The sequence below is a fragment of the Sciurus vulgaris genome, assembly GCF_902686455.1.
Source record: "Sciurus vulgaris genome assembly, chromosome: 2".
In the NCBI taxonomy this organism is placed as follows: domain Eukaryota; kingdom Metazoa; phylum Chordata; class Mammalia; order Rodentia; family Sciuridae; genus Sciurus; species Sciurus vulgaris.
The window spans coordinates 90,225,093-90,243,493 of NC_136462.1; the positions used below are offsets into that span (position 1 = coordinate 90,225,093).

Sequence of the window (18,401 nt, forward strand, 5' to 3'; positions counted from 1 at the left end):
TTGTCTAGCAGGTTCAGTCACCATATGGGCCTTCCTTCATTCTCTAGGAGTCGAGAGATAAGGGAGGGAGGAGAGGGGAAGCAGACAAGCAGTTGGAGCCTTACCACGAGCTTGTTGTTGAGCAGCAGCTGGAAGCCCTCACGCTTGTTCTGCTCACTGCCCTGGTGTAACTCATCAGCCTGCCGCAAGAGAGGCAGCACATCCTCAAAATCCAAGGAGCCTTCAGTCTCTAGGACACCAGATGCTGGACCCAAAGCTGCTTCCACCTCCAGGTCCAGAGAATCCTTTCTTCCCATCTTTACAGTTTCACAGCTCACTTCATCTTCCCCTTCATCCTCACTCTCCTTGTCAGTCTCTCTCTCATAGTCAGACTCGGCATTGGCTGTTGTATAACTAGCAGAGAAACATACGTAACAGGGTCAACTCAACGGATTATTCTGTTCAAGACTCTAGGGTCTATCCTTCATCCACAAAGAGGGACTCTGTGGCATTGTTATACAAGGTACCAAATAAGAATCATGCCTACCCCTTAAGGGTAGAAAACAGTCTTCAAGAAAAAGCTTCCCATGGGAACTATGGAATAAAAAAATCATCAAGGAGGGTTAGAGTATTCATACAAGTGAGGGCCCTGTGCTGGTCAGTGCCAATATAAGAATGTTTTTTGAGGACCACCAAATTTACCAGAAAACAAAAAGGGGAAAACTGGAAAAGTATGTGAAAAATGCTGCCAGTAAATCTCTTCGCATAGGGTAACAAAAGGTCATTTCTATCTTTTAAAGATGCTTCAGTAAACGCACACATACACATACTTGTGTGTGTGTGTGTGAACATGCAATTGTGTGTGTACACGTGCAATATTGAATCCAGGAATGCTCTACAACCCAGCTACAGCCCTTTTTATTTCTAGGTAGGGTCTTGCTAAGATGCCAAGGCTGGCCTCAAACTTGCAGTCCTGCCTCAGCCTCTGGAATAGCCAGTTTGTTTTTTTGTTTTCTTGTTTTGTTTTTTAATAAATAAAAAATGTTTTAAAATAAGAAGCAAACTGGGGTGTGGCTCAGTGGTAAACACTTGCCTACCTTGCCTTGTGAGGCCCTGGGTTTGATCCCAGCATTGGAGAGGGGAAGTGCACACACACTCACACATATACCTTAAAGATACAGGTGGAACTGATCTCCTGAGGTGGACTGATCACCAGACTCAGGATTTGTTAATTGTCTGTTTTATCAGTCAAAGGCACCTGCCAGAACCAACATGGGTGAGTGCCAGCTTCTGAGGCAACAGGCAGTTTCATATCCTTATTTTTTTCCCCTTCCACACTATACTGGGGATTGAACCCAAGTCAACAACCAAACCTCAGTAACAACAGAGGAAACTCTTGGGAATCTGGGGGAATAGTTGAGTGGTAGAGGCCACTTTGCACCTGAAAGCAGGAGAGATAATGCCAACTACACCCTAGGGAGCCCAACCATTGAAGAAGCAGCCAAGTTTCTCTTGGATCTGTCCCCATCAGCAGCTGATTAGGGTGTTTTCCAATTAAGTCAGACATGAACTAGACTGGGGAGAAGGCAGGACTTCCAGGAGCCAGAAGAAGACATGAGAGCCCTTACGTCTGAGTGAAGGTAAAACAGGTTCTGTACTGAAGCACAGGAAAGATCTTAAATGTCCGTTTCAGGTAAACCTTCCTACTTCCTGGAGTGAAAGATAAGGATAGGCTCTTTCTGATTGGTGCAAAACAACTGAAGGAGGAGAGATGAGGGAGACAAAGTAAATACAAAATAGCCTAAAGTCAGGCTAAATTAGTATGCAAATTAGTCTTCCTCCTCTAGAAAGCCAGAGAAAGAGGGCAGGCAGGCTCCAGAAGGTACCAAGTGAGCAAACATACCCGGTGTGCTGATCTAAGCATGCAAATCGCCTCTTTATAGAGGAGCTTCCAGTCTATCTGCAAAAAGACCCTAGAAACATTCACTATGAGAACTTATATTTTAAATCTTCCTAACCTCATCTTGCTTTTCAAGAGATTATACAAGTATCTTTCCCTTGCAATTTGCAGTAAAACCTTTAGAAATTAAAAGGACAAGGAAAAGTGATATCCAATTTCACAACCAACCTGGGCAGTGATGAGACCAGAGAGGGGCAACCTAGAGAAACTCTCAGCTAAGCTCTAACACTTGGACAATAACTTGCCTTGGATGAGAAAATCAAACCAGAGTCTACTTTGCCTAGCTAGAGACAAAGACAAATGAGCAGTGGTTTATCTGGAGTGAGAGCTTAAGTCTAGAGATGGGGAGACCATATTCTGGGCTAGACTGAGGGCTGCCTCAGTCACCTGAGTTCAAAATAGGAGTCTCTTATCCTGCAGCACACCCAGGGAGGGAACACTGTCTTACTCTGCTAAAGCTGAACTATAAGAAAGGGGCCGCAGTGCTGCTATCCCTGAGACCTAAAGGCAGAGCTCACACAGTCGAGAAGAAGCAGAGGTCAGGAGGGGCTTTGTCACCACAAGAGTGACAGCTGGTATAGCCCTGTGAGGCAGGGAGGCTCCAGCAAGGCTGGCATCGGGAGGACTTTGTGCCTTACCCCACTTTAAGCTCAGCCTCACCAATCTGAAGCCCCACTGCCTAGAATCAGCCCACGGGTTTCCAGGGCCTGAGATTTATCACATGCAGGGATAGTACATTGCACCATTCCCTCGCCTTACACCTGCTGCACTACCAATCTAGCCCTTATGGGAGAAGGGTTGGTCCTTTTCTTTAACATATCTTCAGGCTTGAGCTGATAGGGACAAGCAGGACTTTGAAAAGGCCCTTTGGACACATTGCTTTCACAGTGGGCAGAAGACCAAGCCACCCTTCTTTATTCCTTAAGGAGAGCCCACCAGTCAGAAATAAGGACTGAGTTACACATATGTCCCCTCCTGGCAATTAAGTTTCCTTCAACTCCTAAGCCCCATTAAAGGAGCTGAGCCTGGGCATTCAGAGATGACTAGGCATGAACCCTGACCCTGAGAGGGAGAAAAGATAAGACCCAAAATAAACGATGTGATAAATGCTCAAGGAGAAGTGAGGGTGAAGGTGAGGTTGCCAGCAACCTGCTTGGCTGGAATACCTGGAAAGCCTGGCTATAGAAGCTGATGTTTTAAGGCAAGTTGGATTCTGCCAGGGAGGGAACTCAAACTGTACAATGCTCTGAAAACAAGCACATAAACCTGCACGGTGATTATGCCTCTGCCAATCTGTCTCCTGGAAGCTCAAAGTTGTTATTTGATTTATTTGGAAGAAAAAACAGCTTTCATTGTAACAGAGTAGCCCATCAAATCTCATCCTTTCACTCCTCAGAGTTCTCTCCTTCCCAAGCCCCATGTGCCCAAAGCCATGTCAGTTTGTGGACTTTTCCCAGAATATCCCCTCTTGACTTACATGGCACCTTCCATGACAAAAAGAATTACTTATCATGGCCACTGCTCCAGATAGCAGTCAGCTAAGCCACAGAGTCTTGCACCATCACTGGCCTTCACAGGACTGGCCATGGGGCTGAGCCTGCCGGAGCTCTAATTAAGAAAGCCACCCATGCCTTTGGTGGCTGGTAGCCCTGACTTGTGCCTAGTTACCTTGGAAGCTCCAGTAAGCACCCCAAGCACTTATGTACCCACAAGCTTCCCTGGTTAACCACTCTGGGACTCACACTGACCCCAGAAGTTTGTATTTTTTTTTTTTTTTTTTTTTTAATCATTAAGGACCTAGAGTTCCACATCCTGATTTTGGACAGAGCTATGACAGAGCTTTGACCTCTCCTCCCATTCTTTCCTCTTACAAAGTTTAAACATCAATTACCCATCCACATGACCTACTCCCTTGGGTTGCAGAGAGATACTCATTAGGTCTCAGTGCCCACTATCAATTACTTCATCCTTCTCTCTCTTTGCCCTTTGGATATGTCAAATATTCATTTCATTTTTGCTCCCTCCTCTAACAGCCTTTGGAAGTATCTCTCAGCCCAGAGCTATTAGGTAAATTGAATAGAAACCAACCACTTCTGCTAGCTCTTGAGAATACAGAAAATAGGGATCAGACAACCCAGGCAATAGTCATGATGAATGAAGGATTAGAGCTATACATCAAGACTTCAACTGTTCCAGCTGGGGGTACAGCTGGGTGAAGCATACATGAGGTCTGGATTCAATCTCCAGCACCAAAAAATTTAAAGATTTCACTTGTTTCAGGAGGCACATGAGCAGTGATCAAATCCAGCATTTTGACCAATGGCAGTGATATGGAAAAAGAAGAACTATTCTTAATTTTCTTAGAAAATCAAATGGGGTGCACATATAGCTCAATGGAGGAGGACTTGCCTAGCATAAATGAGGTTTGATCTCCAGCATCACAAAAGAAAAGGGAAAGGCAGGAAAAAATAGCCCAAACAACTAAACAAGGCTGAAGTTACTTGAGTAAGTTATGCAGAACTACCACTGTGCTTCCAGCTTTCCTGGCTAGAAGTGGGCAAATGAACAATGGCAATTTAGTCAATAGGAAAAACTCCCAATGTCCACATCCCACTCGTCTTCCCATGATAGCCCTTGTGTGCCCTAATAACCCAGCCATTCATTAGATTAAAAACCCCTACATCCCTGTAGATGAACCCAGTTGTCAGGAGAATAGGTCAGCATCACAAAGGCTAAGTCTGCACTCAGTAGTTATACAACCCTGGACTGGGTGTGAAACCTTGATAAGCCTCAGTTCTATATCTGAGGAACAGAAAAGCAGGACATCTGTCATAGGACTAGTGTGAGTAGTGAGGAAATTCCTCTGTGGTGTATAGCATAGTTTCTGTCAAAGGAAAAGAGAACAAATGGTAGCCAGTGTGTTCAGGTGTTTTAGCTCAAGAGAATCTACAAAGATCATCCAGAGTGAACCCAGGGCTTTGTGTGTGCTATATCCCCAGTCCAACACTTTTAACTTCTAGTTCCCATGTGCATGTTTAAAGCTGATTCAGTCATTCTGACCTGGCATACCCTTAGCTGTTCTCTGTACCAATTTTTTCCTTGAGGAAGAAAGGTTGGCAGAGGCCACAGAGAAACTGGCTTCCAGACTTCATGCAGGCTACCACTAGGACAACTGGAGCTAGCAGCAGACAGGGACAGATGCTTCCTACCACCAACAGTGTCAGATTGTCTTTGGGACCATTTCAAAATGGTGTTAGTGGTTTAAAATTAAAAAGCCCTTAACCTGACCAAGTTTGGAGGAGGCTGACTCCTGCCTACTATCCCTCTTCATAGCAAAGCCTATGGTCAGACCTGAGAAGTTAGGACAGTTACCTCCCCACTGTAAAGAGGAAAAGGAGTATGGACAAGGCTCCCCTGTGAGAAGAGAATAACTCCCAAGGAAAGGATGCATACTTTGTGCTTAGAGACCTGTGCACACCCTACTCAACTACTCAAGGAAAGGAACAAAGTCAGGAAACAATGGTTAAAAAATTCTTGTGATAACACAGAAAAATGTCCTAAATTAATAAAAAATATAACTGTAAAAAATAAATTGACTCAGAGAAAGTAACAAATGCAAACTATAACCACTATTAAAATTTCCATTTTTTGAAATGACAAACTTGATGGGATATTTGTTTCAATAGTTCTGTTTCATTTATTCATACCCTTACCTTGTTCCAAAAATTTAGAGTGGCTTGGCTTGAATTTTCCTTTGATAAATAATACTTTTACAAAACACAACGTGGTTGCAGCCACAACTGCCTCCAGGAAAGACGACTCACCCTCCTTCGCTCTCAGCATCTGTGAATGCAGCTCCAGAGGAGGCTGTGAAGTAGACAGAGCTGGAACCAGTAGAGTCACTCCTCTCCCGGGCAAACGGGAACCTCCGTCGCCGAACCACTCTCTGATGCTCCTCCATGTGGGATCTAGAAGGCAGGCCCCATTTCAGAGGGACCATTAGGCCCAATACAGCCTCGTTTCCCTCACTCCTCCTCATTAAAGGGTCAAGAGCAGAGAAAATCCTGGGTATCCACTCTCCAAAGAGCAAGAAAGGCAGCAGCCTGCATGGCAGAGTAGGCTGGACAGAACAGTGTCAGCTGCTACAACGGATCATGAGGAGCCAGAAGCAACAAGCTTGTGCAAGATAAGAAACCTAATGCACAGCTTCCTCTCAAATTAGGTTAGAAACTATAGAACTGGCTCTTTCTTAGAGATGGCCAGCAAAAGTCAGAACACTGTAGCTGAAAAAATTTTTAGGGGCAGGGAAAAGTTGAAGGGTGAGAGGCAAAGCAGGAAAGGAGGCTGCATTACTCACCGGACCTCCCCAACAATCTCCCCAGCAAGCCCCTGAAGGCTGCTCCTCAACTCTTCCACCTCCCGCCGTAATGCCACAAGACTGGTCAGCACAAAGTCCAGGCGGTCCAGCACCTTCTCCTGCCCTTCCTGTGGAATGCTGGGCAACACCGCAGCATCTCCAGCTTCACCTGGGACAGCTCGCAACAGTATCGCTGAAGGAAGAGGGACAGGAGACAGACACACAGCCAAGTATGTCTGGGGAAAGGTCTCATGCTTAGAATTCTGAAACACTTGCTTCTCAGTGGAGTTCAATATACAGAGAAGATCTGAGGCCCAGATAGAAACATTCAAGGCTAATTGTTGGTAACAAGTCCCAAATAACTATCCAGAAAAAAATTAAGTTCCAAGTCTCTACAAACAAGTGCCCTGTACTCCAAGCACCTTCCATACCAGAATCCTTCAACAAAGCTGTGCACAACAAATAATGTGAAATGCTTGCAAAGATAAAGAGAAAGAGGGGTCAGTTACCAAGAAAGGTTACACTGGAAAAAACCCATCCAAATCAGAAAAATGCTATAGCAAGCCCCACCTACCGAACCCTGACTTGAGGGTTGGGTGAATTCCAACAGTGAAATGCTAGTCAGCGAAGAGCCACTCAACTGGACTAAACAGGAAAGAAATGAGGAAGGCAGAACCCACAGAATAGGAAAGCAGAAATCCCTTCTTCAAGGAAATCTAGTAACAATGTAGGCCAAATTATTAATACATACTACCCAGGGTTCAAGAAGTAAAGCAAGAAACATCTCTGGGATTGTGGTCACTTTCCCAGCCTCAGTAGTAAAACAGACTACTAAGAAACTACAAATTAACAAAACACAAGAAAAACCAAAGGGAAGACAAATGCACCCAGCATACCACATTAGCACTGTGTTAACAAACGCTGACAAACAGTTGCAATATAAGGTAGTAATTCTTTTTTTCTTTTTGGTACTGGGGATTGAAGCCAGGGATGCCTAACCACCAGCCACTTCCCCCAGTTCTTTTTGTATCAAGTCAGGGCCTCCCTAAGTTGCCAAGGCTGGCTTCTCCTGCCTCAGCCTCCCAAGCTGCTGGGATTACACACATGAGCCACTGTGCGCAGCAAGGTGGTAACTCTTGAAAGACTCTTCAAAACAGCTTTCTAAATCATCAGATCTTGTGCGTCAGAGAAAACATTCTTTTCCAATTAACAGGGGGTGAGAGGATCTAAATGATCCTCCACACAAAATAGGAGGAGTGGTTTAAACCAGCCCACAAGTGAAAGTGGAAGTTTTTCAAAATTGAATGCATAACCCATTTCAGCTGCTGGCTTCCAGCCATATTCAGTTTCAGTTGCATGAGTGTGCTCCCAGCAATAGTAAGGTAGAACCAGGTGACTAGGCCCAACCTTGCCACTTACACTCAGACAACCATTGGAGAGTTACACAATCTCTCTGGATCCCTATTTCTTCATAAGACGACTAAAAAGCTTGGATTAGTCTCCAAGTTCCTTCATATTCTAATATGTAATTTAATATATGAACCTAAAGACTTTTAACTTCCACAAGGTTATTCCTTTTGCCTTCTTTTGGACTCTTATTACCACACCTCACCCAACACTTAGTAAGTGTCTTTAATACATACAGCCGGAGCGTAGCCAGAAATAAAAGGAAAAAAGGAAAGGCTTTCGCAAAAGACCTTTTCGCAATATACTTTCCTGGAATTATAGAGGAATGAGTACACAAAATGAAGATGCCTTGTTTTCAATAAGTTTTCTCTAAAAAATTAAACCCTCAAGCAACCTCCTCCGCTGCCTGTCCCACAGGTTCTGCCAAAGGCAGTTCGTGCCCTAGGCCTATCACTCAACAGGTGGACCTCCGTTTCAGGCTCCTTACCCTGGCGTCCAGGCTCTGAAGTCTGAACGTGGTCCAGGGAGTTGGGCAGGCTCTGGCTCCCGCCATGGCGCTGAGTCCGTTTCCATCGCTGCCTGTAAAGGATGCACAGGAATCCAAGGCCGGCGGCGGAGCCAAGCAACAGCGCCAGCCCCGCGCGGGCGCCACCCAGGGCCCCCAGTCTAGACATGCTGCACCTGCAGCCCGCGTAAGACACGGGAGCGAGCGGGCGGGCGGGCGGAGAGGAAGAGATTCGTGAGCCTGGGTCACCCACCGCAAGGCCGAACCCGGCAGATATCCCTTTGCCCACACTCTAGGCTGCAGACTACCCTCACACCAACCCGACCCAAGGTTCCCCCAGCTTCCTGGCCCTGACTGTCGCACCCCTCACCCAGCCTGGACGTAGCCCTCCTTCCAACACGCCCCCGACCCTGGTCAGAATCTGGCTTCTGAGTCTTAAACCCCCCCTCTCGGCCCACACAATGCAGATGACAAACTCGTTGCCCTAGCCTCCTCAAGTCCCCTGAGCCGCTCTCGCCTGGCAGGCATTAACTCAGACCCTTACCCAGGCTCCAGCCACCATGGCAGCAGCAGCCGCCGAGGCCTCACGCTGTCAATGACCGTGACGTCAATTAAACTGCGCCACCAGCTCAGCCCACCGCAGACAGGCGCCGAGCGATGACCCTACCCAGCTCCGCCTCCCGATGGCGGGTCCAGGGGTCATCAGAGGGGCGGAGTCACCAGAGAGCGGGCGCGGAGAGCCAAGACCCCAGAGAAGAGAAGGCTAGAAAACTGGAAGTCTTCTAGAGCCAGACCTCTTGCCAGAACCCCACGGTCTGGCCATCTGGGATTCCATTTCCCACCAATCACATCAGTTCATCTGCTGCTCCCGATATGTGCTCAACATATCTCACGCTTTCTACTTTAGCTTCTGCCTGCAAAGACTCCCTTCTCTACCTGGGAAACGCCACTCCCCAGTTTTTCTTTATGGTTTCTTAGCTCAGACTTCTCATGTAGGCTTAATAGTTTAAAGACTTCCTAGTCAGACCATTTACTAAACCCCAGACAATATCGCCATTGGCAGATCAAATTAGAATAGGTAGATTGCTGGTTATCGGTGAGAGGTCCCCGAGTCCCTGGCGCAGGCTTCTGCCTGCTAACGCTTAAATTAACACCATAGAACTGGCTCAGTAGTGTTGCTCTTTCTTAGCACACACGAAGCCCCAGCAAACCACTCTTACCGTCAAAACATAAAAACAAAACTCAAAAGATAGATGCATATACAGCACTAATAAATCGTTCTCACATTAATGGGGACAAGATTATAAACTTTTCCACTTTCAGAATGGATAGAATCTTTTAAATTCCTTTATCTGATTATAATTGTTGTTTGGTTTGGGGTACTGGGCGCTTTATCTCAAAGCCACATCCCCAGCCCTTTATATTTTTTTTATTTTTGGAACAAATTCTAAGTTGCTGAGGCTGGCCTCCTGCCTCCCCAACTGAATTACAGGTGTGCACTACAGCACCCGGCTGATGATAATGTTTTTAAATATTTGGGTGAGGCTGATATTTGAGTTGACCTATGAATTGGTTCACATGACATTCCAAGTTTTTGTTTTTCTGTGTTGATCAGTTTTTCTGTGCTTACCAGTGATCCTTATATTATAACCATTTTACTCTTGTGATGTTATGCAACTTCTGGTAATTTTAGAAACTAAAAAGGATTTTTATGGGCTGTGATTTCAGTTTTATTGTTATCAAGAATTTCTTGGGCTGGGGATATAACTCAGTTGGTTTAGTGCTTGCCTTTAATGCCCTAGGCCCTGGGTTCACAAAAAAAAAAAAAAAAAAAAAAAAAAGAATTTCTTGCCAGTTGTAGTGGAGCCCTCGTAATTCCAGCTACTCTGTTGGCTGAAGCAGGACGATCCCAAGTTCAAAGCCAGCCTCAGCAACTTAATGAAACTCTAAGCAACTTAGTTAGACCTTGTCTCAAAATAAAAATGAAAAAAGCTAGGGATGTAGTTCAGTGGTTAAGCACCCATGAGTTCAACCCTGAGTACAAATAATAATAAATAATTTCTTAACAGAGTTTAGTTTATCATCACATTGTACCCCATAAATATACATAGTACGATTACTATGTGTCAATTTTTTAAAATTTTTGTATGCATCAAAATATTTTGGAGGGTATTTTGACTGCAAATATCTAGGTTGGTCCTCCCAAGATCCTTAATTAAACCCTATACTTATCTTTTAATGATGAAATATTTTACATGTACAAGAATATATTTAGCTGAGCATGGTGACAAACTCCTATAAATTCCAACTACTTGGGAGGCTGAGGCAAGAGGATCACAAGTTCAAGACCAGTCTGGGCAACTTGGTTGGGGATATAGCTGAGTGGTATGGCATTTGCCTAGCATGCTTGAGGCCCTGGATTACACAATACCTAGCACCACAAAACAAACAGAAAGAATGCACTTAATATTTAATGTATTAGTACAAAATATTTAATGTATATGTACAACATAAAGAATAAAAACATGAGGTATCCACCTCACAGTTTAAAGAATAAAACTTCATCAATACTTTCTGCTCACACCAGATACAGTGGTGCACAACTGTAATCCCAGCAGCTCTGGAGTATGAGGCAGGAGGATTGCCAAGTTCAAAGCCAGTCTCAGCAAAAGAGAGGTGCTAAGCAACTCAGGGAGACTCTGTCTCTAAATAAAATACAAAATAGGGCTGGGGATATGGCTCAGTGGTTGAGTGCCTCTAAGTTCAAACCCCAGTACCCCCCAATACCAAAAAATATTTTCTACTCATTTTTAAAGATTAATTTCAGTACCTTTGCATTTACTATGTAATATCCTTTTTCAGTTTTTTTCCTCATTTTCGTGTAATAAGCCTGTATCGCTTCTGTAATAAGAAAAAGATATTAACTTTATTTTCAAGGAAATAAAAACTCATTTCCTCTAGGAAACCTTCCCAGGCCCCCCACCATGGTGGAATTAATCTCTTCATTTTTCTTTGCTCTGGAGGCTGTTACCCTCATAACACTGTGGTTATTTGCTTTCTAATCTGCTACACCAATAAACTGCTCATTGTCTCAGGGCAAGGGTCATGCCTGATTCATCTCAACATTCCCTGTGCCTAGCACAGTTCTAATGCAAAAGCCATCCATAAAAACTGACTGGAGGAAGGAAGGAAAGCACCTGTTGCTTTGGTGATACTTTTTCAGATGAGAAAAACCTCTATTACAAAAGAACAATTTCTCCTCTCTTTGCTGGAGAGACAACTCTGCTAGATAAACTGAGATAAGAGACCAGATGCACAGCTCAAGCAAGAGAATTCATTTCCCCCTGGATATTAAAGATATTATCTGGCAGGCATGAGGCTGGCAGGGCCGTCAGCGGTGCAGCGGGTTTTTCTGGATGAGTGTTTCAGGACGGAGCTCTCTATCTTATGCTACATCTACAGACCAGTTTTGCAAATGCAATAAAGCCTGAGAAATGCACTACCCTCCTGTCTTCTTCCCACATACTCACAGTCCAGCCCAAGAGAAGTGAGCTGATGTGACCCCAAACTCCTGTCCTGCCTTCTGGCCAGAACATCTGCCTCATCTACCTGACTGCCAAAAGAGGAAACAATCCAATAATTAAATTCTTTCGGATAGTGGCCTTATCCCTCATTTCTCCTCTACAGTTATGGACCTTTTTTAAAAACTGTTTTTATTTTGGCCTGGCACAGTGGCATATGCCTATAAATCCAGTTATTGGGGAGGCAAAGGCAGGTGGATCAAAAAGTTCCAGGACAACCTGGGCAATGTAGTGAGACCCTGTCTCAAAATAAAAAAAAAAAAAAATAAGACTGGGATATAGCCCAGTGGTAGAGCACCACTGAATTCAAATCCCTAGTAACCCCCACCCCACAAGGAAAGTCCTTGTACCCACCTCCTGGTGTGACCCTGTGTGTCCTCCCCATTTCATCCCTTTCCCTTTTCTCTCAGAGGTACTGACTTCCTGAATATTGTATTTATGACCTCCTACTTTTTTTTTTTTTTTTTTTTGATAGTGGGGATTGAACCCAGGGGACCTTAACCACTGAACCACATCCCCAGCCCTTTTTATTTTTTATTTTGAGACAGGATGTAACAAAGTTGCTTACAGTCTTGCTAAGTTGCTGAGAATGGCCTCAAGCTTGCTATCCTGCCTCAGCCTCCTGAGCCAGGCATGTGCCACCTCACCTAGGAATCCCTTTTTGTTTGAAACTTGACTACATATATTTTATGAAAATGAAAGGAACATCATGATGGAAACAACATTGAAAGAACTTTTCAAAATGAAGTCAGGAGGCCATTAAAGAATAGGACTTAAGCCTCAAGCTGCTACCTGGAAAGTGAACCTTGGTCACCCCCACTCTTTGTAGGCCTCTGGAACAACCAGATAATTACAGTGTTACCAGAGTCATGATGGACTTTGCTTTATGAAAATTTCCATGTGGCTTATACTGTCTTTCTTGCTATTATCATGTAGTCCATGTCAAGTAGCATTTACGTTCTTTTCCAACTTCAATGGGAGTTTCTCTTTAAACACTTTTAATTACTACTATGGTTTGGAGGCATGACCCCCAAAAGTCCAGGTGATAAAGGCATAGTTGACAAGTTAGCACTATTGGGAGTACCAACTCCCAGTGGGACCTTTAGGAGATGGGTCCCAGTGGGAGGTCCTTAGGTCACTGGGGGTGGGCCCGTGAAGTGGGTTGTGGAACTCCAATCTTTTCCTCTTTGCTTCCTGCCTCCTGATGTAAGCCATCTGCTCCACCATGCACTTCTACCATGATGGGCTGCCTTCACCAGAGACGCAATGCAAAGGGCCCACCCAATCTTGGACTAGAACTTCCAAAATCATGAGCCAAAACAAAGCTTCTCTCTTAATAAGTTAATTGTCTTTGGTATTTCATTATAGTAAAACAAAGCTGACTAAAACAATTACCTTGTAATGACTTAAAAGATTTTTGCCATCATAAGCTCTACTTTCCCTGCCTCCTTTGAATGCTGAGTCAGGGATATGTGAACTTGTATCTCCCAAATTGCAATTTCTAGGACCCCAAATAAAGTTCTTGTATGTTTAGCTTCTGTACTTAAATTGATTGAGTTTTTATTCTGAAACAATATATTTACTTTTATATGTTTGAGAGCCAGGTATGGTGTCACAGGCCTGTAACTTAAGCTAGTTGGGAAGCTGAGGCAGGAGAAGCATAAATTCAAGGCCAACCTGGACAATGTAGTGGGACCCTGTCTCAAAATCAAAAATAAAAAGGGATATGAATATAAAGCACCCCTGAGTTTAATCCCAGTACCACACACACACACACACACACACACACACACACACACACACACACAAATGTATTTGAGCTTTATTTAAATAGAATTATTCCCTTGCTTTTCTCTCCCCCTGACTCTCTTTCTCCTCTTCGCTTTCCACTCTCTCTAGCACGCACCCTTTCTCTTTCCTCTCTTTTCCCCTCATTTTCTCTCTTACCCTGCAGGGAGACACTCTGTTTGCTTAATAAACTCCCTTATGTGATTTCCCGTGTCCGGCATGGTTTTCATGGGATCCCTTACATTGGTGCCGTGACTCGTGATGGGTCCTTCCATTGCCTCTTAAGCAAGTGGAAACCCATCTGATGCCCCAGTGACCCCCGGACACGGCCCCAACTTCCATTCACCTGGACGCTCAGCTTTTTGCACACAACACTGGACTTTAGATTGGTGAATTCCCTTAGACAGGTCCCCACTCTAGACCACTTAAACACACCTCTGCTAACCTGAGAAGCGACCATCAAATGTCCGGGGCTCTCAAGGCGGCTGAGGGGTGGGGAGTACCCCCAGCCACAACTTTTATAGTTATGGCTGGCCCCTATAGTCGGTCTTACCTGCTGGGAGGATTCCTGATTTTATGGTGGAGATTCTCTCTCAGGGTTGAGGCTCATCTCACGCTCGCACTCGTACTCAAGAACCCTGATATCAGGTCCTCAACTCTTCTCAGCTTTTGCCTGGCCCCACATTGATGTTTGTGTTTCGACACCATCTATGTGCCACCTTCTCGTCTCCAGTCGACTACTCTGGCCTCGGGACGCCCTGGCCACAGACTCGGCTGTATCAGTCTCCACCATGGGATCTGGGTCCTCCATTCCGGCAGATTCAACCCTTCGCCTGACCCCCGGCTTAAAGCCATCAAAATTCCTTTGTGTAATGGCACACAGCTTCTGTGAGCGAGTGGGCAGATAGAAAGGGATTCCTTATCACAAGTCTCTTCCTTCTTGCTTCTTGGCTCTTCCTGCAAACTCAAACGCCACCTCCTTCTCCCCCTCTTAATCCCTCCTCCTCCTCCAACTTTGACTCAGCTGTTTCTGCTTCCATTCCCCAGCCCAGCCCACCTAGTCCTCCTGCCAGGAGGTCCTGCATAGGCCACTGTGGAGGGAGTAACCAGCCCAACCATCAGTGGCATGTCCCAGTAAGGAGTATGATATAGCAGCCCCATTCCCCAGAAGTAGTGGGAGATAATGTTTCACAATTTTCTGCATCCAAACCTAATTGATTACTAACCAGGGAAAAGGGTTAAAATGCCCTAGGCATCAAGTTTCTGGTAGAACCTGTTAGCCCCTTTCAGATCCAGATCTCAGTCAAGGCTTATATTGAAATGTAAATGGAGGAAGGTGCAGTGGGAGACCAGTCTCAAACCCAAGGGGAAAAAAAGTGTCCATTTTAAATTTTCCTGGGCTGCAACACAACACTTTATCTCTCCCTTTTCCTTTTCTCTCTGCCCTTCTCTTCCCCATTTTCTCATGCTATAATTAATGGCCATTATCACTTTTCTTCTAGGACTCTTGTTTTTCTTAAATGCTATATTTTTGAGCTCACAATTTTGATCCTACATACCTATCTAGGTAACCTAGAGATACCTAGCTTAATGATTTTTTATCAGTTCTTTTTATCCAACTCTAGAATTATTTTTGAACATCTGTTACATTGCAATGGAGATAAATATTACAAGGCTTTACTTTTGTGTTAAATATAAGCGCACATAAAAATTTAAAAAATGGATCCAAATACTTTTAATTCACATGATTTAAAAAGGTTCAATTTAAATTGGGTAAACTAAAAGAAGTAAAATGTCTTTAAAATTAACTCACAAGTCTCTAGGTGGTCGAACTAATAAAATGTTGATGTTTATAAAACGTCTAACATCAATTTTTCTAGGACTTTTCTTCCACAGGAAAGAGACGGCAAATACTGTTGGTACACTTGTTTGATATCTTGGTTTTTTTTTATAATAAGATGAGTGAATTAGAGTTGACATGTATGGGATTACTCAAATGTGTTTGTTAGAGACATCTGATTAATTTATAAAATTATTCCATGGAGTAACATACTTAAAAACATTATTCTTTGTATATTAAATGTGTTCGTATTTTCCAGGTGTAAAAGCCTTTAAAGCAGAAAATTTATCAAGCTGCTATTCTCCAAATTAAACTTGACTGTAATGGTAATTTTAAACTCATCATTTAATGTTCTATTATAGGACCTGTCATCAATAGGGTATATGTAAAATTTGTTACACTGAAATAAAAGAAATTTAAATGTATTTCTAAAAATTAGTGAGAGCATGATTTGCTTAAAGGTTAATATCATGAAACATGAAAGCATTTTGCCACTTTGCCACACAAAAGGAAAGTTAAAAGCTCTCCCAGCCTTTCTTTGATTCATGTTTTAGATATAATGTTAAATTGTGTTAACTAATGTTCATATAGACTCAGGAGTCAATATATGTAGAGTTGTGTTCAAAGTTTGATGTTTGTTGTAAAGATTACTGTGATCTCAAACAGGGGATATAATGAATAACTCAGCCAAAATTCAAGATAGCTATTGCACAAACTGTTTTACTGTTGGTGATTCCATTTTGTATTTTCCTTGTAAACTAACTGTTGCCTGATATTTTGCAGACGTACACCATAGATTTAACTTGAAAAGCCATCACCTATAGGACAGATAATGTGGACCCCAATTAGATAAAAAGGGATAAATAACTGCAGAGTTATAGACATTGAAGTTAAAGCCCAGTACTCTTACTTTATGACTGGTGAGACTGGCTTGCTTGATGGTTAAGATCAAACTTAGAGATTGAGATTAAATACAGAGGTCAAGAAAAGTCCATATTTGGGTCTTTCCCTCAAAGTGAGCCTGAACCCAGGGAACAAGAGAACTTCTCTAAGGAGCTTTGCAACTCTGGGTGGGTCATGCAACCTCCTGATCAAGGAGATTGATAAGGCCACTAGAGAATGAAAAGTCAATCAGTGCATCTGCTGCAGAGGAGGGTCAAGGAAAAAGGGAGACATCCCTTGTGCTTTCAAGGGAAGCCACCTCATCGAGGAGACCCTGCCTAATGGACAGCACTAAAGCTAAGGCTCTCAAGTTCTCTATGAGTGACCCCTGTGGGAACTCAGCTGACTCTTTAACAGACAGGAACATGTCACTTTGACCAGCTTGATCTCACACCTAGCAAAACAGTTAAAACCAAAATATAGCTATTCTTGGGCATTTAAAAGAAATAATAGTTAAATGTAACTTAAGATGTACACTTGTGTTAGCCCACTAGAATAAAGACTGGAAGCTACAAAAGAGAGATTCTTAGGCAAATGTGCCTGATGACTATCAAGAGAAACTGCCAGAGTCAGAAGTTTTAGTTAGTTTAAGGCCTACAGACACAGGTAGGCTTAATCTATGTTTGCTAGTATCTCTACTAAATGTTGTGTTTACATTCCTGATAACCTACACAATGTTAAAGTTCCCAAATGAAGGCCTTGTCCTCTCCAGCCTTTGCTAGGCTTTCTCAGTTCTTCCATCCCCTGGTGAGGGATTATTGACTTCTGTCACCTTCATGATAGTCTTTGACATGTTTCAGATTCAGCAACATTTATATTGTATTAATCTCATTTCAGTACTCATGTCTTTTTGTTCTTCTCTCATAGAAGCGCCCACCCTCAGATGCCTTTACAACCTGCTCTTCCCCAACCAGACTTCACCCATGGACCCCTCGATCAACCCAATTTCTAAAAAGGGAACTCCAAACTGCTTGCCCCACACTGCCCCCTTCCAGCTTGAAGAAGCCAGAGCGGTTATCGATCCCCTTTCCCTACAGCAGTAAAGGAGTTCCTAAAATTAGAGGGGTGAATGAAGCCAGAATTGGGGACAGGCAGTTAGCGTAGAATTAGGGGATCAGTCAAATGGAGGAAATGAAGTCCATGAAAACCATCTGCCTCTGGAAGTCTGGAAGATGAACACTGCCCCTGGGAGAATGGACTTTTTACACCTCACCTGCAAAACCAGCCCTAGTCACTTAGGCAGGAAGGAGAGATAAGGCTGGAAAGAACTGGAGAGCAAAAGATTTTCTTATAAAAACAGAAACGGGGGGAATGTAATATACAAAGCTGCTCTCCCCACCCTTTCCAATGCAGCCATTTCCCCACCTCCCAACTATTGTCAGTCTGTGAACATCCTAGCTAGCTATTGGTTCATCAGTCAGCTTGCAAGTATCCTTCTCTGTCATTGGTCCCGTTAGCCCAGTGGGATTCTTAAAGATAGCTTCACAGCCATCTTTTCTCTCGCCTTTCTCCTCCTCGCTCTTCCACTCTCTAGCATGCGCCCTTTCTCTTCCTCTCATTTTCTCTCTTACCCTGCAGGGAGACACTCTATTTGCTTAATAAACTCCCTTATGTGAAAAATAAATTAATAAATAGAATTATTCTATATTTTTCCAAGGCTTGCTTTTTCACTCAGCATTTTCATTGCCATAAAGTTTCCATTCTATGAATCTGCCAAAAGCTTTTACTGTAGTTTGCTTGTGATAGATAGTAGGGGCTGTTTCCAGATTTTTGCTAATTACAGTGTTGCTATGGTCATGCTTGTAAGTGTACTGGCAGCATGAGAGTCTTTCTGAGGTTTATATGACAGGTTTGGCTGCATCATAGGAGACGCACATTTGATTGTATCAGTCGCATCAATTTGCAATCTCGAAGGTAAGTAGTTTAGTTGTTAGACATCACCAACATTTGACATTTACAATTTATTTATTTAGGTAGTGGGGATGGAATCCAGGGCCTCCTGCATGGAAGGCCAACACTCCTCCACTGAGCCACACCCCAAG

The 18,401-nt window shown here is 43.6% G+C and overlaps 1 protein-coding gene across 1 annotated transcript in view; it reads right to left on the bottom strand.

Annotated features, from left to right (window-relative positions):
- Positions 1 to 8,904, bottom strand: part of RMDN3 (regulator of microtubule dynamics 3) — an 18,108-nt gene extending 9,204 nt beyond the window's left edge. Inside the window, exons 1-5 of the mRNA XM_079129021.1 lie at positions 8,753 to 8,904; positions 8,191 to 8,384; positions 6,297 to 6,489; positions 5,764 to 5,907; positions 105 to 393 (exon numbers count right to left, since the gene is read on the bottom strand). Coding sequence (XP_078985147.1) covers positions 105 to 393; positions 5,764 to 5,907; positions 6,297 to 6,489; positions 8,191 to 8,377 — 813 coding nt within the window. The 5' untranslated portion in view covers positions 8,378 to 8,384; positions 8,753 to 8,904. The remainder of the gene's footprint in view (positions 1 to 104; positions 394 to 5,763; positions 5,908 to 6,296; positions 6,490 to 8,190; positions 8,385 to 8,752) is intronic.
- Positions 8,905 to 18,401: the final 9,497 nt, after the last annotated feature.